The sequence below is a fragment of the Podarcis bocagei genome (genome assembly GCF_964188305.1).
Source record: "Podarcis bocagei genome assembly, chromosome: 13".
Taxonomy (NCBI): domain Eukaryota; kingdom Metazoa; phylum Chordata; class Lepidosauria; order Squamata; family Lacertidae; genus Podarcis; species Podarcis bocagei.
Window position 1 is genome coordinate 50,199,336 of NC_138138.1, and position 23,231 is coordinate 50,222,566.

At 44.2% G+C, this 23,231-nt stretch overlaps 1 protein-coding gene, 1 long non-coding RNA gene and 1 gene segment (V, D, J or C); all 3 read left to right on the forward strand.

Annotated features, from left to right (window-relative positions):
* The window catches only part of LOC308571994 (uncharacterized protein), a 282,420-nt gene that overhangs the window by 254,877 nt on the left and 4,312 nt on the right, over nt 1–23,231 (forward strand). For 2 of the 3 annotated variants that reach the window (XM_081167696.1, XM_081167698.1), the window contains 10 exons: nt 8,396–8,701; nt 12,231–12,566; nt 13,538–13,846; nt 15,031–15,351; nt 17,729–18,025; nt 18,434–18,760; nt 19,481–19,810; nt 21,003–21,338; nt 21,792–22,100; nt 22,812–23,135. In XM_081167696.1, coding sequence (XP_081023822.1) covers nt 8,396–8,701; nt 12,231–12,566; nt 13,538–13,846; nt 15,031–15,351; nt 17,729–18,025; nt 18,434–18,760; nt 19,481–19,810; nt 21,003–21,338; nt 21,792–22,100; nt 22,812–23,135 — 3,195 coding nt within the window. Of the gene's footprint in view, nt 1–7,319; nt 7,528–8,395; nt 8,702–12,230; nt 12,567–13,537; nt 13,847–15,030; nt 15,352–17,728; nt 18,026–18,433; nt 18,761–19,480; nt 19,811–21,002; nt 21,339–21,791; nt 22,101–22,811; nt 23,136–23,231 lie in introns of those variants that run through there. The other variant, XM_081167697.1, reaches the window with a different exon arrangement.
* The window catches only part of LOC308572088 (Ig mu chain C region-like), an 81,404-nt gene that overhangs the window by 12,258 nt on the left and 45,915 nt on the right, over nt 1–23,231 (forward strand).
* LOC308572298 lies at nt 3,405–4,510 on the forward strand. Its single transcript, XR_014001681.1, has 2 exons — nt 3,405–3,578; nt 4,075–4,510. It is a non-coding gene; the product is annotated as an uncharacterized lncRNA (long non-coding RNA).

Below are 23,231 nucleotides of genomic sequence, written 5' to 3' on the forward strand. Positions count from 1 at the left end.
CCACCTATTCTTATATCTAATGACATTGATTTCCCAGCTCCAACATTGTGTAATTTAGAGTCATTCTCAACTCAGCCTCCCCCGGGCATCTTAAAAACAGAAGAAAAACACTCTGTACATGCAGGGGTTGCCCTGTACAACTATTTTTAAAAAAAATGATATGAGCAAGGGGATGCATCATTCACTGGGCGTTCACAAGCAACCACCTATATCCACACTTGATACATGGTGAAGAAGTCACTAAGAGAGATTTCAGAGAGCATTTGAAACACACACGCGCAAGGTATTTGATGAGATCAGTCATTTTAATATTGACATACTGGTGCAAAATATATGAATATCTGAGGCTACGCATATAATGCACAACATGTTGTGGACTTAAGTTCAGTCGGTTTGCGGAAGCTGATTCAGTTTATCTTGATTTTTGACTGAGAATTTAAAACAAAAGGCTGAAGGCAATAGCAAAATGTGTACATATAAATAATCATGTGACTGGGTGATAGCAAGGCATCGCTTCCATTTGGGTTTCCCACAGTACAAGTTTATCAAGTAGCAAATAGCCAATACCTTACATCAATGATGATAATGATCGCAACCACCACCACCAAGGTAGTCTCCCACATGTCAATGGATGACATTGAGAGATTCTCTTGAAGATACTCGGATGCATATCTAGCAACAAAGTTCCACAGTTAATCCATAACTTTAGAAACAGAGCATTAAATAAAAAGTTCATAAATCACTTAATTCATCAAGACTCTTGCTGATGAAAGAATCTAGAACTCTTGTGACATAAATAGTAATCTCATCCATTACTACAAAGTAGTAACATTTTCATAATCATTAGTTTTTGAGGGAGAAAGCTACGTTGAAACTGTTGACACAGATATGCATCTGTGGATGACAATCTCTTTGGCCAGTTCACATCTTCCGCCACCAATATGGAGAGCAGCAATCACTTACAGGATCAAATAAATGATGGTACGGATGCAGAAGTGCTGCTTCTCTTGAACCTCTGCATCCTATTCTAAAAGCATCCCTCCCATACTGATGGCCATTGGGCGGCAATTACACCTCATTTAGATTAAGGACCCTGGAAGCATCCTCTGCCGTTGATTTTCGGCCAGCAGGAGCTAGGGGGAGAATGAGGACAGAAACAAGTTGCCCATTTGAAGGAATAAGTCATCTTTACACTATATATTCTTCCTTCTCTCTCAAACCCACGGAGAGGAACGTTTGGCTATGACAAAGACAAGCACATCTTCAGTTGCCTCATTCATGTTCAATTAGATGAAGACCAACAGGCACCAGGATGCAGAAGTCACCCTTTGCCATCCATACTGTTTCCCATTCCTTCCTAGCAATGGCAAGCTGTGGAATAAGGTTGAGCCAAAATCCCATTCTTGAGCCATTCCACAGCAAGGTGGAGGGTTTTCCACCTTTTGTATTGTTGAGTTGAAACCCAGTTACCACGTTGGGGAGGCTCAATGAATGGGTTATATTTATACTCAGGGGTTTTTCCGTATTTGGTATACGTGGTCACCACTCTCCAATTTTATTTTTTAATTTTATTTTTACCAACAACCAAAACACAAACAGTGAAAACAAACAGTGAACCCCCCCAGGTGGCTGATACATTGGGTATACATAATCAATGATAACATATTCAAATCAGCTATATGTACAATTCTATATAACTTAACACTCCTCCCTCCACAAGGTTTATTTAACTTTTAACATTTTAATTGCCCCAAGTTGTTCAAACCTGCCGAAATAATTCAATATCTTCTCAAACCAATCCTCCTCCTTCTTACTGACCTTAAACCCTTTCATTTTATGTATCTTCACAGTTAGATATTCTAAGATTATAATATTTTTCAATTCCCCCCCCCATTGGTTCACCTCTAGCCCTTCTGCATTTTTCCAAGTACTTGCTATAACCTGTCTGGCTGCAATTACCATCAATTTTACCCATTTACATTCCTCTTTTGTTTCTAACTCAGTGCTACTCAGGCTAATAAGAACGATTAATTTAGATATTTCCACCTTCCTACCCACAATTCCCGATATTTCTATACCAATCTGTTTCCAGAATTCATTAACTACAATCCCACCACATATGACTGTACGTTCCCATCACTCCACATTTCCTCCAACAATTCTTACTTCCAGATTTTGTAATATGATATAACCTTACAGGTCTGTAATACCATTTTTACCACCTCTCTCCAATTAACCAAGATTTAGGTGACATATAATCAACCACTGTTTGCATTACGTATGTTTGTAACCAGGGGTGAATCCAAAGGAAATCCACAAAATGAAATGATCTTGGTGCGCTCTCTCTCTCTCTCTCTCACACACACACACACACGTGGACATTCATGTGTGAATACACATATAATATGACAAGCTGGTACGGTGGGATGATAGAGTGCTATACTTTAAGTCCAGAAGATCTAAGTTTAGTCCTCAGCCCCAATCTCATTGGGCATCTTTGGGCAAACCACTTTATCTCACATCCTGACTGACCAGAGTTGTGATAATAAATGAGATACTAATTGTAAAGTTCTTTGTAGGCTTAGAACTGCTACATGAAATGCTAAAATACTGCTGCTGGCGTGGGGCCTCGTGCTAAGCTGTGTGTGTGCCTGGAAGGTGAAAAATAAAATAAAATGCTAAAATAACAATAATCGTAGAAAACAATCCTCTAACGAGTGACACATAAAACTAATGAATGAGACATAAACTCGCGCACAGGGATATTCCAAAATGAGACATTTTCTCTTCCCTTCATTGCAGAGTGGATTTTGCAAAATCAATTCCAAAAATTAGATTGCATCATATTATGGCTCTATAATAAATAGCTGTATTGTAACAGGCGGTTTTTGCAAGTTGGAATGCTGTCCTTCCAAGGACTTCACAAAAACATCAGGACCAGGAGGAAAGTTATTATCAAATTCATGAGGGCTTAACAGGGTTAGTTTGTGACATCTCATTCCCCATTCATTAAGTAGGTATTTCTATGCAGATCTCATTTTTTAAAAAATCGATGGCTCCAAGAAGCATGAATTCAACTCTTTGGGCAGGAGCTCACTTTAGTTGCTTTGCCATTTTGCCCCCCAAAGCAGCATGCAATCGCCTGCAACCTTCATTCCTGTGAATTTACATAGATAGATATGTAGGTAGATCTTTAATTTGCACCCCTCATTCATACCACAAGTGCAGAATTCTGGTGTGCCTGAGGCACCACTAAGCAATGATTTGTCACTTGCTTGAAAATCATTAACTAAAAACCAAACTCTGCTGCCTCCCAAATCATCTCTTTCCCATTTCCCCCCGAGGTCCTCAGCCCTCACCTTGTATGTGCAACATTCTCTTGCTCTCTGTGTCATTTAGCTGCAATAAGAAATCACCATCCAGAAAGTGCTGACCTCCATGTATTGTCCAAAGTTTACCTAGATGGGATCGTGGATGTCGATGACGAGGAGTTCCAAAACATCTCATCCATCCTTTCCACTTTCATCATCCTTTTTCTCGTGAGCCTGTTCTACAGTGCCACTGTGACCGTCATAAAGGTAAAAACAAATGGAAGGCAGGGTACTAAAGTGAAACAGGCAATAGCCATTCTCTTATGCTAAGTGGAACCGGGAGGGCAAGAGGGCCCGTGGGCTTCACAAGAGTAGGTCAGAACAAGCTCCAAGGACAGGCGCCATTTTGTGAAACCATTCGGCAAGTCAAACTTCAGTCAGTAGCTGGTGCTCACTTGTTCTCTACTTTGTTGCCTGTCCACTTCTCTCTCCGTTCTCTTCCACCATGGCTTCTCTCCCAACCTTCATTCCTCAGCAGCTCTTCTCCGGTTCATCTCAGCTTCTTCCCCATCCATTCCTCTACCCACTCCCACTATTGCTCTTTCCTCTCACCCTTTATTTCATGAGCCCAGCATTCTCTGACATCATTGGGGTTGGGGTTGGGGGTAGTCCACATTACGCAGAATGAGAGGTTGCAAAACGGTAGGTCCTTGCATGATGCACTTCTTCAGTAGCGAAATTATTTCTTCCTTCCTAATTCCAGGTGAAATAGCAGCGTGAAGGGTCTTCTGGCAACAGACAGTGACTTCTCTATTTACCAGCAACATAATAAAGGACTTGACTTCTTTGTCCACTTTTGGAGAAGAAGGAAGGATGCAAGCCTTTCTGTCTTGCTTTGCATCATGACCTCAGGATACTCACTGGCTTGAACTAGATTTAGACCCACTGTTTACATTTTAGAGCTATGGTGCAATTTTGCTTCACTTTTCTGAGTGTATATGTGTGTTTCCAGCATCTCTTTGGTAGTCATGTTTTATTTCAGCTATAGTTGTATACCTGGTCGAAAGCCTTAATGTGAATATTGCACTTTTAACTTTCAACAGACAAGGAATCATTGCACAATATGTACCGACTAGAATGTTTCTCATTTATATTATGATTGCTATGTAATACTGCAATAAAGATATATTCTTCACTGACACAGCGTCTTGCCTGTAAATTATTACTGTTGCTGTAGTTGCTACTTATAATTATGACGTAATTATGACTGAATCCCAAGACACTATTTCAACCAGAGGCAGTAAGGGATAGTTTATTGATGAAATTATTTTGAAAGAGCTAACTAGATTTCAAGACGGCAGGTGTGCTTCCCGTATTAGATATTGGAAGGTTGTTAGTGCTCTACTTTAGAGGGATAGAATGTGGAGATGCTGTTGAAAGGCAAAGGAAACGAGAAATGGTAGACCTTGCAGGGTGGGAAGCCAAAGGACCTTTTTGTCATCTTAGCTACTCTTGGGGATGGCTTTCTTTTTTGATTTGGTGAGGGTTCCATTTTGAATAGAGGAGCCATGAAAGTGAAGTTGTAGGTCTGTGCGGTGGGCCTGTCAGTCATGGGCTGACAAGTTATGTTGACCCAGTCTCCATCTTGCAGTACGTAAGGAGCCAATTCCTAGAGGTGGTTAGAAGAGTTTGGATTTGATATCCCACTTTATCACTACCTGAAGGAGTCTCAAAGTGGTTAACATTCTCCTTTCCCTTCCTCCCCCCAAAAAACACTCTGTGAGGTGAGTGGGGCTGAGAGACTTCGAAGCAGTGTGACTAGTCCAAGATCCCCTAGGAGCTGCATGTGGAGGAGCGGAGACACGAACCCGGTTCCCCAGATTATGAGTCTACTTCTCTTAACCACTACACCATACTGGCTCTCACTACACTGTAGTTCATCATTCTAAATCAGCCTTCCTGCTTAGAAGTGCCATGGGAAGAAAACAATCAACTTCATGAGTTGAGAAAGCTTTGATTGTTTTCTTCCCTTGGCACTACTAAGCAGGAAGGCTGATTTAGAATGATGAGCTACAGTGTAGTGAGAGCCAGTGTGGTATAGTGGTTAAGAGAGGTAGGCTCGTAATCTGGTGAACCGGGTTCGTATCTCCGCTCCTCCACATGCAGCTGCTGGGTGACCTTGGGCTAGTCACACTTCTTTGAAATCTCTCGGCCCGACTCACCTCATAGAGCGTTTGTTGGGGGGAGGAAGGGAAAGGCGAATGTTAGCTGCTTTGAGACTCTCTTAATTATTTATATAAATAGTAGCTTTGAGGTGGGCTTCCTAAAATCTGTGGGGCTCCTCAGAGACTCATCAGAGGGGTTGCAATCAGAAGATCAATAATAGTGTGCATACTCTCCTTAAATGCAGTTCATTTGGAATGGGTAGAAGCAGAGAACTAGTGCATGTTTTCTGGAGTACAGTTGGGTGGATATTAAGCTTGTGGGATCTACCTTATTATCACTAGGACCCTGAGATGCACTAACCAGAGCATGATGCAAAAGATGCAGAATTAAAGAACTCTGAACCAAGGAACTGCTTTTGTATATAAGAACTCAACAGAGCTTGTAGTTCTTTTGCACAAAAATCTACTTTCAGGTTTCTATAAGCTTTATTTCCTTCAACAATATAATTTGTATTTTGTTGCTGCTATTCTTATGCAATTGGGAGTCAGAAATCTTTGCCATTCTGCTGCAAGTTGCTCACTGATCTGCCGCTAGATCAAGATTTAAGGTACCTTCTGCCCACTTCCGTTCTAGGGTACGCTCTCAATTCATGCAGGGCAGTAGAATGAGACAGAGCAGAATGGCCTAATAGCTCCCTGTGAGTATGAGAAATACAACCCTAAACCCTGGGCCCATTTAATCATGATTTTGCGTACAATATAGATCTGAAAGAGTGGGAAAATTTATGGAAAGTAAATTGGAAATTCCTGGCATGTTACATGTTGAGGGAAAACTTTCAAAAAATGCAGTACTGATGATACCTGACTCCATGGAAGCTCTCCAAAATGTATAAAAAATGTATCTAGTACTTGTTGGAGATGTAAAGAAGGAATTGGTACAATCTTCCATATGTGGTGGCTATGTAAAAAAATTAAAATCTTCTACAGTGGTACCTCAGGTTACATATGCTTCAGGTTACATACGCTTCAGGTTACAGACTCCGCTATGCCAGAAATAGTGCTTCAGGTTAAGAACTTTGCTTCAGGATGAGAACAGAAATCTTGCTCTGGCAGCGCAGCAGCAGCGGGAGGTCCCATTAGCTAAAGTGGTGCTTCAGGTTAAGAACAGTTTCAGGTTAATAACGGATCTCCAGAACAAATTAAGTACTTAACCCGAGGTACCACTGTATATAGAACTCAGGATTTCGTTTATTAAAAAAAACCAGAAGCCTTTTTAATTGGAATTACAGGACCAGCCATTCCTAGGAATGTAAGAGAAATATTTTTATATGCCACTGACGCTGTGAGAATTCTAATAGTGACTAATTGTAAAAGTGATAAAATCCCTTCCAGGTCAGAATGGTTACAGAAATAAGTTGAATATGCAGAGCTAAATTAACCGAAAATATGAAAGACAACTCGAAACAAGTATTTATTGCAAAATGGGAAGTTTTCAAAGTTTATCTTAAGAGCAATTGTGGTAGTATGAACTCAGTCGCTGCCTTTGAATAACGTCTGTAGCTGTATTAAGAAACAAGGACGCAGGAGAAATACCGGTAATACTTTATTGTACTTTATTGATCAGACAGGTTTATGCAACAAGTTAGTAAATATGAAATTAAGTATGGAGGGGACAGGAAATTAGATGTACTTAAAGAAGATTTATTGTCAAAATATATGAGTTTATTTTCTTTTTGTTAATTTTGTATCTTTGTAACAAATGACGTAAATGTATAGCCTTTTTGTGTTCTGTTGGTGCCTAAGGATAATAATATTTTTTAAAAAAGGAAATACAACCCTAAGTCATATATTGGAAATGTCTTGTAGTCTTCAACACACTAGAGTTCTGTAGCATTAAGGCATGGCTTTCTGGTAAACTGAGGCAGATATAATTTCTGGAGGATCATAGATTAATCCCATTTCTGTTATGAACTGAATGGGAAGAGGAGCAATGAAGCTAACGGAGGAAGGTTTTGATGTGCTGCTTGCCACATGGATTGTTGTTCCACCAGGTAATGTTTTGTGTGACCTCTGTAATGCTTAGCTGAAAATCAGATTAAATCAAGCCGTGTGCTGTGGTTCTGGACAAAAGGAAATATAGTGATATAGGTGAGGATTGAGGCGGATTACAAGGATGGAAGCGGCATCACATGATGACTGAGAAACGTTGTCTAAATGGGGCAAAATAAGATTTGTGTCTAGTATCAGGAACACTGTCGGCGGCTCCTAGCTGGTTGACCAAGAAAGTATAAGGACAAGAAAAAGTTTCTTACTATCCTTTTCTCTTTCAATCTTTATAGAGAGAGGCTATAGAACCCAGCCTCTTGGGTAATGGCGTTGTCCCAAGTGAAACTCCACCCCAAACCCCCATCTCTCCCACTTCCTCATTCATCACTTCAACAGGTGCTATGTGCCCTCTGTCTTCGAGTTCTTTGCACTTCTACTTTTAAGGCCCGCCGGTTTCTTGGAGATGAAGGGTGTGGAATGCTTTCTAATGACATGTCAGCCAGGTGTTGCTCTGGCTCTGACTGCTTGTCCTCTCCCATGATTCCCCAACTTTCCCCCTCATCTGCCTCTGAGCTGTGACCTCCTGCAAACCTTTGTTGTAAATCTATACTGTCTTCCTCTTCCTCCTCCCTGGAAGGGTCAGGATGGGGAGACGGTCTCCACCATTCCTCCTCTGCCCAGTCCCTGACGGCTAGACTGCTTTGAAAACTAAGAATGTGAAAACTTCTCTACGACTACTAGCAACAGCAACACTAGGGGGAAAACCCTATTGGAGACAGTGGGATTTGTAAAAGCTTCTGTAGTGTAAACATAGATTTATTTCTGTCTTTTCGTATTCCCCATTACCTGCCCTCTCTTTTTGCTTTCCTATAGCTCCAGATGAAACTCCTTTGTTGTTCCCCCTGATGCCTTGCTGTGACTCCGATGAAAACAAGGCAGATGCAACCTTCGCCTGCCTCCTTGTTGCAAATATGGTAAACTTTGCAACTATTGAGTGGCAACCCAGCAGCAGTCAAGCAAAAACGTTCCCAGCAGCACAGCAAACAACAGGCAGCAGATTTTACAGTGCCAGTCAGCTGACAGTCCATTCAGAAGAACTTAAAACAAAATCTTATCAGTGCCTTGTGAACCAGAAGACAAAAAAGGGGGAACAACCATCAGCAACCATCCACTATAATGGTAAGATGTGGGATGGCAGCGGCGGGTGGGGGACAAAAGCAGATTGTGAGATCTTAAAAAATGCTGCACACAAAGTCAGCTATTCTTTTGAGCCAATTGTACCCATGTTTTTAATTCACTTCAGCATTTAAAACAAAACAAAACTGACCACTACGATCAAAAAAGACATAATTTTAAAAATCTGAATCTAATACAGATTATAAAACAAAGTTAGAAATGTGAGGTCAACAAAAACTGAAAGCTGCAGAAATAGAATGCACTAATTAGGGAAGGCATGGGAGAAACAGCTTCAACATATACTGAAAGCATAACAGCGTTAGGGCTTCTGTCATTGCGTGTCGAGGCCCCCAAGACACCCCTCAATAAAACACAATTGACACATAATTTTAGTTTAAGGTTTTGGGCATAATTTTGGCCACAACTTTATTAAAATTACAAGGATGTGAGTGGTTGCTTAGGCCAGTGTTTCCCAACCACTGTTCCGCGGCACACTAGTGTGCCACGAGATGTTGCCTGGTGTGCCGCGAGATGTTGCCTGGAGGGAGGCGGGCGAGTCGGGCGGCGAGAGGCGGGGCGGCGGCGGCGAGGAGAGGCCGCCCAGCGTGGGGCTCTTGCCGTCTGCCTGCCTGGCTGCCTGCGAGCTCGGCGGGCAGCGCCTCCGTCCGCAGCGCCCGCCTCGCGGCTCTCATTCCCTGCCCCTGCCAAAGCTCACCCAGCCAAGCCGCGCTCTCCTTCCTGCCTCGCTTTGCTGCCTCCTCCCCCCCCACCCCCAAAGCTTGGAGGTTCCCCGGCAGGAAGGAGGGAACTTAATCCTCTCCAAGGGCTGCGGAAAACAGACATGCAAATGGGGGCTTGCCAGCTCTTCAAGCGCCGCCGGCTTTCTTCGGGAATTACCGCCCGCCGAGCCCGGTAACGCTGACAGGCCGAGCCGCGGGGCTTGGCAGCGCAGCCGGCAGAGTGTGGGAAAGGGCGGCCGCCACGCGCCGGGCAAGGCGAGACTCGACGGGGAGGACACCGGCAGCAGCGCCCCCCCCCCAGAAACCCGCTCCGGGCAGGTAATTCACAGAGAGTGGACAGAAGGAAGCCTTAAAGGGCTTCAGCCTCCCAGAGTGGCGGGGAATAATAATAATAATAATGATGATAATAATAATAATAATAATAATAATAATGTTGATGATAATAATAATAATAAAATTGACAGGTGGTGTTTTTCTAGGTGAGGGGGTGGGGACTGTAATAACAAAAAAATCAGCTGTATATCAACCGCTGTTTTGCAATGAGGAATTGCAAATAAGGAAGATCAAAAGGAGAATGTTTTTTTGGGGGGGACTCTCTTCCTCTTCCTCCTCCTCCTCTCGTTCTTGCTCCTCTTCCTGGCAAAAGGGCTGCTGAGACCCCTTCTCTCTTGGGTGCCGGTGGGTGCTGTGACGTTGACGCTGCTGTGGCAAGTGCCTTTACTTAGCAGAGTGCATTCCCCTTTACACAGGAGGGGAGGGAAAAAAATTGAAACTTACACTTTCGTGCGTCCCTCCCGGCGTGACGCTGCGCGCTGACGTCACGGGGCTGTAATGGTGGTGTGCCTCGAGATTTTTTTCATCAAACAAGTGTGCCTTTGCCCAAAAAAGGTTGGGAAACACTGGCTTAGGCATTGGTTGCGACTATCTGACCCCACATGGGGACAGACTGACATTCGCACGCCCACGAAGTCAGAAAGGGGAAAAACATTTTGGGGAGAGAGATGGGACTGGGAACCATGCCTCACCTCTCCCCAAATGCTCCCAGGGGCTCTTGCGTGGCCCTAGCCCCTTGACAGGGGTTTGGACAGAAGCATGGCGAGCCCCAGGGTTCCTTTAATGGAAAATCCCTGCAGCAGCAGCAGCACTTTGGAGGGGCAGGCACAGCCAATCCATACCCCTCCACCAACCAATTCCAAAACCAATGCCTAACCGCAACCTTACAAGTTGTGACAATTTGCTACGCAGTAGGCAAAAACCGAATGGCACCAGCCAATCAGCCAAATCAACAAAATTCCTACCGGGCCCCTGCCCCAAAAGCACATGATCCCATGACAGGTATAGCAAGGTCAAGCGAACAACCTGAAAACAGGGAGGGAGGGCGGGTGTTCCGATTCATGCAGCGAAAAGAGGAAGCTCAGCGCTGCGCGCAGGGTGTTTAAGAGCTATGGCAGTCAATAATGAAATAGCAACATTTAAATCTCCCAAGCAACAGGCAGCACAATGATAATGGTGGCCAAACTCTTTTTTGCCCAGCAACAGTGGGTGTCTTGCTAGCTCCCACCACAACACGTGCTCTTCATGCAGGAGAACACACTTTTTCAAGGAAGAGCATTCCAGGGAACTGATTCAACAAGGCTAAAAGCACATCCTTCAATCACAACATGCTTTATCACATCCTGCCATGTTGACAACCATGATGTGACAGAGAGCAGCCACCGTTAAGGTGACATTCGAGGCTTCCCAATACATTTCCAATCAATTTTGTAAAATGCTCATGTGAAGCATACAATTGGCATTATTAGCATGGGCATTTGAAAGATGAACCTGCCCCCTTTGAGAGCCGGAGGATGTTTGACATTAAACACAGAGATTATGGTTTTGTGCATCCTTTTTAAAAACGATATAAAAATCAGCTACTGGAGGCTCCAAGAAGCAGGTAACCTCTTCCTCCTGGACTGTGATCCAATTGAAAATTGTGCCCCCCTCCCTTCTCCAGCTGCTATTTGGCATGAATTGGAAGCTACCACTGATGTCAATCTTATATTCTCTCCCATGCACAGTAGCAGCTTCAGGATGGGGTGATTTTGTCAGGATCACAGTCTGGAGGGAAATGATTAATCTCCTCTCTGTGTACACACCACATGCAAATCCTATTAGCCCACTTTCCCATGCTCCAGCAGCTGCTATTTAATATTTTTAAAAAGATGCACACCATATGAAAGAATGCACTTAATGTCGCACATAGTTTCTCCCCAGATTTCCTCTTTTTCTCATGCTGTTTTTGAAAGGAAGGACACTTTTAAAATAGAAACCTAAACCCCAACTCTTGAGGTATGGAGGGCATTGTGTGTTCTGCTGTTGTTTTAAAGCACAGATGAGAACCTATGTTCAGTGGCGTAGCATGGGGGGTGCAGGGGGGCCGGCCACACCGGGCGCAACATCTGGGGGTTAGGGTTAGGGGGCGCAAATCCACGGGTTAGGGGGCACAAATTACTTGCCTTGCCCCGGGTGCTGACAACCCACGCTACGCCACTGCCTATGTTCCTCCAGAGGTTGCTGAATTCTTACCCCCATCATCCTGACCATTGGGCCAGACTGACTGGTGCAGAGAGGAGTCAAACAGCATCTGAAGAACCACTCCACCCCTGAGTTAATACTTTAGGTTATGTTTTACTTGTTAGCGTTTTCATAGTTTGTTTTTCTATCTTGCCTCATCTTATATAGGTTTTCTGTAGGCTTTCTTATACGAATTAATCCAGCAAACATAACAAAAATCTGCTCTCTGCTCTCAGATTGTGCTCTACAAGCTTCAAAGCCAATCCAAGTTAACATCTTGACCCCAAGCTGCAGTGAGCAGGGCGCAGAGACTAGCCTAGAGCTGGTATGCTTCCTCCGGAGCCTTGGCCCTGGGAAAGCCTATGTGGAATGGCTGAGGAATGGAGAAGTGGAGCAGGGCAGAGTGCAGGTGTCACTGGCAGCGGACCAAAGGAAAAGCAGTAGCTACTCCAGATTTGTCCGACAGAATATCACCAAAGAGAGCTGGGACAGAGGGGACATCTACACATGTAAAGTAGCTCGATCAGTTCGCAGTCCGGACATCATAATGTACAACACCAGCAAGTGCCAGGGTAAGAACTACCAGCTCTTAAGGATAAGGGAATGATGGGTGGGTGAAGCTTATGCATTATTATCAGGGGCTTGCCAGGATGTATGCAACAGAGCTATGTTATAAACAGCTTAAGACCAGGTCACCTAAAAGTGAGAGATGTTTGTTGGTTTGTTGGTTTGTTTATACCCCACCCATCTGGCTGGGTTTCCCCAGCCACTCTGGGCAGCTCCCAACAGAATACTAAAAACATGATAAAACATCGAAAATTAAAAACTTCCCTAAGCAGGGCTGCCTTCAGATGTCTTCTAAAAGTCAGGTAGTTGTTTATTTCCTTGACATCTGATGAGAGGGCATTCCACATGGCCGACACCACTACCGAGAAGGCCCTTTGCCTGGTTCCCTGCAACTTGGCTTCTCGCAGGGAGGGAACCGCCAGAAGGCCCTCAGAGCTGGACCTCAGTGTCCGGGCTGAATGATGGGGGTGGAGATGCTCCTTCAGGTATACAGGGCTGAGGCCGTTTAGGGCTTCAAAGGTCAGCACCAGCACTTTGAATTGTGCTCAGAAATGTACTGGGAGTTAATGCAGGTCTTTCAGGACTGGTGTTATATGGTCTCAGCGGCCATATTGGGGGGGGGGAGGTGATGGATATAATTGACAAAGTAGACAGAGAGAATACAGATAGTTTCTCTCTACAGTCAAATCAATCCCGATAAAATTATACCTAGATTTTACAAATGAAAAAAGTAAAAATGGGGAAACATGATTTTATCCACATTTTACCTCAAAAAAGGGACATACATCCAATATTTGTTTATGCAACAGCCCTTTCATATCTACTGATAAACAAGACCCTCTGTATTTAATGGAGTTCATTTCCAAGTAACTATGGACAGGTAGTGTTCGTTCTCATCTTGGGTGGGTGTGTTTTTTGCACATTCAAGGATTTTAAAGGATCTTTCCCAATCTCTGTATCTTACCCTCCTCTCCAGCCTGCTATGCTTCACTGCTAAAACCTACTGTCTCCATCATCAAGCCATCCTTTAGAGACCTGTTTGAAGGGACAGCCAATGTTACTTGTGCTGTGGTTGGTTTGGGCCTTGAAAACATTGAAGTTACTTGGGATGTGGATGGCAAGCCCAGTACTATGGGTCAGAAGACCATGAGTGGAGTACAGGAGATTAAAAACACCCACACGATATCTTTGGAACAATGGAGAAAGGGTACCAGATTCACCTGCAAAGTGGCTGGAGGTTGCTATGAAGAAGTCATCAAACAATTAACAATCAAGAAAGAGACACGTAAGTATGGATGTCTAGGTCTGGCTGCTAGAAGTAAACTCAGCTATCAAGTTCTCCTTCTGCTCTGATTACAAACTTTCTACATTATTACCTTTAAGGGCCAGTAATTGGCTGTGATTCTTCTTGGTGTTTGTGGCCTAACCACATAGTTCTGGTGCATGCAGTGAGAAATCACTGAGGCACCCACCTAATAATAATAATAATAATAATAATAATAATAATAATAATAATTTATTTCTTATACCTTGCCCATCTGACTTGGGTTACCTCAGACACACTGGGTGGCTTCTAATACAATACAGAGGGGAAAGGAAACAAAAAACAAACAAACAATGCATCAAACATGAAAAGCTTCCCGGAACAAGACCTTCAGATGCCTGCGAAAAATCATATAGTTATTTAACTCTTTGACATCTGATGGGAGGGCGTTCCACAGAGCAGGCACCATTACCTGCCTGGTTCCCTGTAATTATAGTTCTAGCAATGAGAGAACCACCAGAAGGTCCTCAAAGCTGGACCTCAGTGTCTGGGCTGAATGATGGGGTGGAGACAATTGCAGTTCAAAAGCATACCAGTGCAAGTAGATAAATAGGTACTGTACCACTGCAGTGGGAAAGTAAATGGTGTTTCCGTGCGCTCTGGTTTCTGTCACGGTATTCCATTACACCAGAAGCGGTTTAGTCATGCTGGCCACATGACCCCGAAAGCTGTCTGTGGACAAATACCAGCTCCCTCGGCCTGAAAAGTGAGATGAGCGTCGTTCCTCGTAGTCAAATTCAACTGGACTTAACCATACAGGGGGTCCTTTACCTTTACTCCTTCAGGTATACAGGACCAAAGCCATTTAGGACTTTAAAGTTCAACACCAACTCTTTGAATTGTGCTCAGAAACGCACTGGGAGCCAATGCAGATCTTTTAGAACCAGCGTTATATGGTCCCAGTAGCCACTCCCAGTCACCAGTCTAGGAGCTGCATTGTGGATTGTTTTAATTGGTTTATGAGTCTCTCTCACATACACAAACCATGTGCGTGTGTGTGTGTGTGTGTGTGTGTGTGAGAGAGAGAGAGAGAGAGAGAGAGAGAGAGAGAGAGAGAGAGAGAGAGAGAAATTGTCCTGAGCAAGTTTGCTAGCACAAAGCTAGGCACTTCATTAATCATGATAGTCTCCCTCTTTTGAATTCAGAAACCATAGAGCCCTCCATCACCGTTTCAAAAGCCAACCTTGACGTCTCGCTCCAGAGTACCCTGGCCCTGATTCTTGTCTGCAGTGTGAATGGGTTTTCCCCAGAGGAAATTAGCATCTCATGGAAGAAGGACAACAATATCCTGAATGAGACACTGTATAACAACGGACCAGTGACACCAGCTGGGAAGGGGTACACCACTTACAGCATCCTTAAAATTGGCAGAGACGAAGCAGGGGGGAAGGGCGGCAGCTACAGCTGTGTGGTCCACCATTCCTCGTCCAACCAGCCACTCACTAAGAGTGAAAAGGTACCCATTGGTAAGTGAATCTCCCAAGGTGGGTGCTGAGGTTGCAAAGATCAGTCAGGCTCTTTGTATGAATGATAATCTTCTAACACTTTCCTCTCTAGAGAAGGTTGCGTTTCTTAGTAGGCCACAACATTGGGGGTGGGGGGCACATGGTCATTGCTAGGAGATAGATGCACCAAAGCTAAGAAATGCCTGTTCACAGGAAAAGGTCTTGTTCCTTTCCCTTATCTCTAAATATTGTAAGTTGCTATATTCATTTAAAAAGCCCTGACAAGTGACCTGAAGGGCCCTGCCCTGCTTCTCTCCACCTGGCTTGGGGCAGGGCCTGACAGACTCCATAAAGGAGTGCTGCTGCTGCTGCTGCTGCTGCTGGGAGGGCTCTGTTTTTTGTTTGGTTGGGTTTTTTAAAAAAAAAAAAGCTTTTATTTTTTATCTATGTCTTTTTAAATTGTGATTGATATTAATGCTGTATTCTTACTTTTAGATTTTATGATTTATGTGGAAATTGCTTTCCATTTGGTTGTGTATTTCTTGGTGTGTTTTATTTATTGTTTATGACTTTTGTTATGTTGGTAATTGTGTAAATCTTGCCATGTTGAAAGCCGCCTTGAGCGTTGTTTTAACTATGGAAGGGCGGCATACAAATAAAATGATGAATGAATGAATGAATGAATGAAAAGTAGGGTATGGTAAAAAGTTTGGGATTTGGTACAAGGGTTCTTCTGCCAATGCAGACTGCACACTAATGCAACCAGTGTTACATCAGTGTTACACCAGTGCAACGCTACAGTTGGGATGTAGCCACCTATTCAGCAATATAGGAAGAGGCAACTGTGCCTTGATTCAGAGAAGAGTAGATGGAGAACACGGAAGACATAGGACAGAGGAGAATCAACACTGAGCCACTGGGTTCCCTTCAACAGGGCCGAGAGTGCTTGCATGCCCCTAATTTGCAGTGGTTGCAGCTACAAATAATTAGAGTTGGAAGGGACCCTGCAGATCATTTAGTCCAACCCCTGCATGCAGGAATATGCAGCTGTTTCTTACAGGGATCAAACCTGCGACCTTAGTATTATTAGCACCACATTCTAACCAACTGAGCTATCTGAATATTTCTGTGAGGAGGGGGCAGTGGCGGAGGAAGCCTCTCCGACACCTGGGGCGGTGTGAACCACCTATAGGGGTGGGGCGAACTGCCCATTGGGAGGGACGGGACGGCGAGCGCAGAGCCCACCAGGAGGGACAGGATGGGGCGTGCGGCACCCATTCCCGCCCCCCTCTGTTTTTGCCCACCTGCCTGCTTCCCGTCCTCTCCCCTGCCTGCCTCCTCTCCTCCTCCAGACGGGAGCACGGGGTAATGGCGCACTGCCCCTGCGACTCCCAACCCAGGGTGCGGGACGATCACACCTGGAGGGAGGGCTCGATCCAGCCCACATGGCCAGGTCAGGGGACACACTCCGCCGTCGTGGCCGGGCCAGGAGGCACGATTCGGCGTGGCGGTCTGGGCCGGGGGGCATGGTCTGGCGTGGCGGGGGACGCAATCCAGCCCAGCCAGGATTTTGTCACCCCCGTCAGGGATAGCACCTGGGGCGCCCCACCCCCACCTTGCTCTGCCTCTGGGAGGGGGTGCATGTGTAACAGGGACCAAAGCATAGACTAACAGTGGGATGGTAATCCACTTGGACCAGGGCAAAGGATCGCATACCAAGAGTACACACTCACAGGATGCAACCTAATATACAACGAATTTGAAGTCAGGATGTAACTTGCATGTGCAAGGCGGCTATCAAAAAACACCACAGGCAGAGCATTCTTACCACCTCGCATCACTTCTCTGCTTTTCAATGAGGAGAAGTTTACACATTCACCTGAGAAAAACTGGGCGCATCTGTGGATCAGAGTTCAGGCTTTGGTGAGTCTCTCCAAACTGTTGATACTGGAGAGAATTGTCTTGTCCTCTGAACTCAGCACACAGACAGGATAACCTTTAGGCGTAAGCAGTTGTGAAGACAATATATCCTCATTCAAACGCAACTCTTAACTTCATTGACCTAAGGACCTCTGCTCTGCACCTAGCATTGCTGGGTTCACCCAACTGATTCTTGACCCCCTGCCACACCTTCTGCGCATGCTCAAAATTCAGTTCTGTCAGCTTCTCCCACCTATCGCACAACAACACTTCTACCGCCTATGCCAGGAATTCACACAAGGTCCTGTTTGCTGTTCCACTTTGTTTCACTCATGAAGAATTTCTTCATTTCTTTCGCTTATGCTCCTGAGGACTTCCTTTTTCTTAATACAGGTAATTTGATGTCTTCCTAACCCACCCTGCAATGCTACTCTTTCCCATTTTATGATGGCTACTTATAACAGAAGTTTCTTCACAGACCAGCTTCAAGCACCTACTGTTGAACTCCTGCAGTCAATAGACCAAGAAAATAAAACCATCACGCTGAAGTGCATCGCATCTAACTACAGACCCCCAAATGTGAGCATCGAGTGGAAGGCTGGTCCACAAAACAAGAAAGTAACATTTGTGGAACAAAAGATGGCAGACGGGACATACAGTTCCAGCAACCAGTTGAAAATGCCCATCTCTCAATGGCAAGAAGTGGAGATCAACACATGTGAGGTGGTGCATGAGGCAACAAATACAAAGGTGGTCAGGAACATCTCGAAAAAAGGTAATGTTGAACAATAAACCACACAACAAATTGCCAGAATTTCTGGGCTGAATCCTTCAGTTAGACAATGAAAATTAAGTAAGCCACTTAAGTCAGGCCTAGTTAGCCACCCATCATCAGAGCAGCCAATGAGTTTTCTGGAGTTGGACAGAAATTAAGAGACAAAGTTCTTTGGTTTGGGACAGCAGGTTCTGATGGCTGAACGATGGACAGAAGCAATAGTGAAAAAATTGAGATACAAAGCTGAATATGGGAGAGGCAAAGCAGGAAGAAAAAGAATATAGATAGGACATACTATTCCCAAACCACTGATGGTTTTATTCCAGCGTCACTAGTGTTATTTTGAAGAATCCAACGCTCACCACAGTCTTACAAAATAGATTTGTCTTTCCCTCTCTTTCTCTTCAGACTGGATTGTGCCGACAGCTCTCTCATTGACTCTCAGCACCGATCCACTCTGTCCCAGCACAGGAGTGGGGAACAGTGGTAACATCACTTTAGTCTGCTCCATCTATGGCAACTCCCTAGAGAACATCCAAGTCACCTGGGAGGCCAGTGGGAAGGCTCAAGAGGCCCCCAAGCCTGCAAACCTTCTGAAGAATGCTGGCCAGTTTTATACCAGGAGAGACTTGGCTGTGCCCCTGAAGGAATGGAACACACTACAGAAATATACCTGCAAGGCAAGGCAACCTGATACAAGTAACATCCAGACAAGCAGCATCAGCAAGTGCACAGGTGATTTTCCAAGCCCACTGCAGAATCTCTCTCTCTCTCTCTCTCTCTCTCTCTCTCTCTCTCTCTCTCTCTCACACACACACACACACACACACACACAAACACTTTCTCCCTCTCTTGCTCTCCTTAGTCCATTTCACTCCCCAGAGAGAAAACTCATGCTTTTGCTCTACTGTCCTGCTCTCCTACATTTTCCCTGGTTCCTGTCAGATCTAAGGCAAACAGACTGTCAGGCAATCAGGTGTCATCAGTAGACAATCCCATCCTGCACTACAATAGTGTGTTGGGCATAGAATGTATAAATCACATTTCTGAGGACTTGACTAATATAGGCCATCTGAAGGGGAAATGATTGGCTTCACCAGATACGGCTGCCATATTTCAAAAAGTGAAAATCCGGAGACAAAAATTGTTGAAGTTGTGTTTTTTTTAGTTTTGCCCAAAGTTGTTGAGCATTTTCGCCGAAAACGACACTGTCGACATGGGACACTGCTTCTGACTGCAGTATTCTGGCTATGTCCAGGAAATTCCAGGCGTATGGCAACCCTACACCATGGGGAATTTGGTGCAGTTTCCAAATGTGTTGTTGAAAAAGTTGGGACCTCCCTTCACCCCTCAGCTCCTCTTCACCTCACAGTGCCCCATTTCTCTCTATCTTCCTGCCAAGTGCTTTACTCTGACCATCATAAAAATCCATCTTTGTCTTTTGTTCCCCTCTAGCATGTAAAGGGAGCGTCCCACCTCCCAGTCTCTACCTCCTGAAGCCACCTCTTGAGAAACTACTAACCCAAAGTAAAGCTCTCTTTATTTGCCTTGTTGTGGGATATGAACTGGATCATGCCATGCTCACCTGGATGGTGAATGGCATAAACTACACCAAGAATGCCGAAAAAGCAAACATCACAAGCCACACAAACCTCACCCAGAGCTTACAAAGCCAGTTGACCATCACCAGAGAGGCCTGGGATTCTGGAAATGCAATCCAGTGCCTAATTTCTCATCCCTGCTCATTCTTTCCGGACATGAAGCAGACCATCCAAAAAAACAAAGGTGAGGGAAGATATGGAAGAAATGTGTGATAAGTCAACAACTACTGGTTATGAAAATAGCATCTCCAAAGGAAATAGTATTCTGCATACCAACGGATGGATAGAGGAAAATGTATGTGGTGCCTGTCCCTCATCACTCAACCATCAGAGACTAGGCCTCGAATTTATGAGAAAGTAATGGGGCTTCAGATGGACATAGATCTCATAGTTTAGCATGAAAATTAAATAGTCTTCAGTATATCAATACAGTGGTACCTTGGTTCTCAAACTTAATCCATTCCAGAAGTCCTTTCAAAAACCAAAGCATTCAAAAACCAAGGCGCACTTTCCCATAGAAAGTAATGCAAAGAGCCATTCCAGGCTTTTAAAAACAACCCCTAAAACAGCAATTTAACACGAATTAGACCATTGCTCCATAAAATGAAAGCAATAATCAATGTACTGTAATATAAAATAAATAAAACAGTATTGCAGATGATAAAAATTGAAATTATTTTTTTCTTACCTGCACTGATGATAGTCATTGTTTGGATGGGGGGGGGGCTTTTATCCATTTCTGCAGTCACACAATCAATCAATCAGTAGCTGAGCTGGGTTTCACACAGTCACAAAAATAAATTAACCGAAAAAGCCTCAAAAACAAAAACTCAAAATATAAGCTCCAAATATCACCTCAGAACACTACAATTACAATGGGGGAGGCAAATTAGAAGTGGAACTGTAAAAACGGAAGCTCAGGACTCAAAACAGAGAATGTTCAGCTTCCGAAGCAAAGTTCACAAACCGGAACACATATTTATGGGTTTGCAGTATTCAATTTCCAAGTTGTTCATTGTTGCAATTACAATGGGGGGGGACACAAATTTGCAGCACAACAGGAAAATGGAAAGGGAAGACTTGGATTACAATGGGGGGTGCAAATTAGCAAGCACAACAGTAAAAACGGAAGCTCAGGACTCAAAATGGAACACGTTCGGCTTCCGAAGCAAAGATCACAAACCAGAACACCTATTTCCAGGTTTTCAGCATTCGATTTCCATGTTGTTCATGAACTGAGCTGTTCGAAAACCGAGGCACCACTGTAGTGTGATTCACTATTCCCCACCACCACCAACATAGTGCTCTCTCTTTGTGTGTCTTCTAATTGAATATCAACCTTGTCAGCATTTCTGTTTTCATCCCCTTCCATATAGATTCCAACCATGTTAAAGCTCCATCTTTCAACTTGGTCATTCTATCGCCAAGACAATTCATACAACCTACATCCCAAGCTGTAGCTTGGTTGGCTTGTGAGGTCTCTGGATTCTCCCCAGCTGAAATATTCATCAGGTGGAAGAAAAATGACACAGACATTGATGTCTCTGAATATATCACAGGGCCTCCAACAGCCCAAGCTGGAAGCCCCACTTTTACCATCCAAAGCATTCTGAAAGTCCCAGCATCTGAGTGGAGAAGCAGAGCCCTCTATTCCTGCATTGTGGGGCATGAGTCCTTAACTCTTATGAAGAATGCCAGTGAGCATTTGTATGGTAAGTCTGGTAAGAAAATGCTCCACTAGCCAATGAAAGAAGGCGGCTTAACCTTGCACAGAAGAAATTGTTGTGTGGGTCACCGCCACTAAAAAAGAGAGTTGAAGAATTGCTCAGCAGCAATTCTCACCACAATGAAGGTTAGTTCATACATGCATGAACTCAATGATCACAACTCAACATTCAGATGAACACTAAACTTCCTCCATCAAAAAGCAGCACTTCTCTGCTGACTTCGGAGGTAAGATAGCTCTGTCTGTGGTGTTATGGCAGGAATGTGGTGTTTGCAGCAGTCATCAGGTGCTGAACATGCTTTACTTCTAAGGAAATGTGTGTACTTCTCAGTGTTCAAACTCAGTGTTCATTAACCAGGCACTTGAACTGACAGGGAACTCTGCTCTCTATCCATGCATGTTCTCTTTTGCAACCAAAAGGTCAACCCTTTCATTTCAGATTTTCTGCAACCAGCTCCCCCGCAGGTGACAGCATTCCACACCTCGGAAGATGGGGGACGCCAGAAACTTGTTTGCTTTGCTACCGACTTCTATCCCAAAAATATAGACATTGAATGGGCCGCCAAAGGACACAGGCTCAGCTGCAGTACTAATTCCTCAGCTCTGGTCCCACTTGGTAATGGGAAGTTCCAGAAGACCTGCAGTTGGGTACTCAGCGGAGAAGAGTGGAGAGAGCCAGAAATCTATACGTGCATTGTGAATCACAGCTCAACCAACACCATGATTAAGAAGGACTTGCATTATTCTGGTAAGTCATAATATACAGGTAAACTACATTGAAACCATAAGGAACCCAATCCTAATGGGAAACAGAGTGGCTCTGCAGAGTGCTTAGCCCTTACCACTAAGTAGCCACAGTTATCATTATTCATACAAGCTCCTAAGATGTCATAGGGAATCGGAGGGCAGAAGGCAAGTTTAAGATACCACTTTTTTATTTTATGCCTTTAACAACTGCATACTAGCTAGAGATAAATGGAAAGAGCAGCCGTTTGCTGATAGTTGTGGCAATTGATTTGATGATCAATTGTGTCCACAGAATAGGGGGTAGTGATGGGTTGATTGGGGGATGAAGTAGATGTTTTAGGAATATGGAAACCACATGCTCAGAGCACTTGACTATATTTCTGAATGTCAAATCCCTGTTTCCACCCAAAGGTGGTAGAATCAGTTGGACATAATGCTGGACCACATATTTCTCTCTCTCTTGAGCTGGTTTCACAAACACACACTTTGTCATTTCCACCTCAAAATGGACGATTCTTCCATTTTCTATAGAACTGGTTATAGCATCCAAATCATAAACTTCTTTTGCTTAAGACTCATGAGCTAGTCCAACACAGGGTTCTCTTGTGGTTGGATTAGTCATTACAATACGGCACCTTAAACCAACAGATAGGGTGATTTCTGAAGAGCACATCTCAAACCCGTTCAATCTGATGATTATTTGTTTTTGAAGGAATGGCCCCACTTCTTAACAAGACAGCTATCAAAATGCAGCCACCGCTCTTTGAAGATCTCTTTATAAACAAAAGTGCCGTTCTGACATGCATGATGCCCCTTGCAAATGCAACCATCAACTCAACAGTCAGTTGGACAATGGATGGAGAACCTGCCGACACAAAAGCTGTGACTACCACATTCTTGAATGAAACCAACAGCACTTCTTGGATCTACGGACAACTGCGCGTGAATCTGACTGAATGGAAAACCACTGTGAAGTTCACCTGTAGCATCCAAAATGGCCTAGGAGAAACCAAGCGACACTTTGAGCGAAGGAATGGTGAGGACTTACAAAAAGGGTGGGCAGGAGCATATGAGACACTGAGAGCAAAACAGAGTGATTCAGGAACACACCAAAGTTACTGGAGATTGAGTC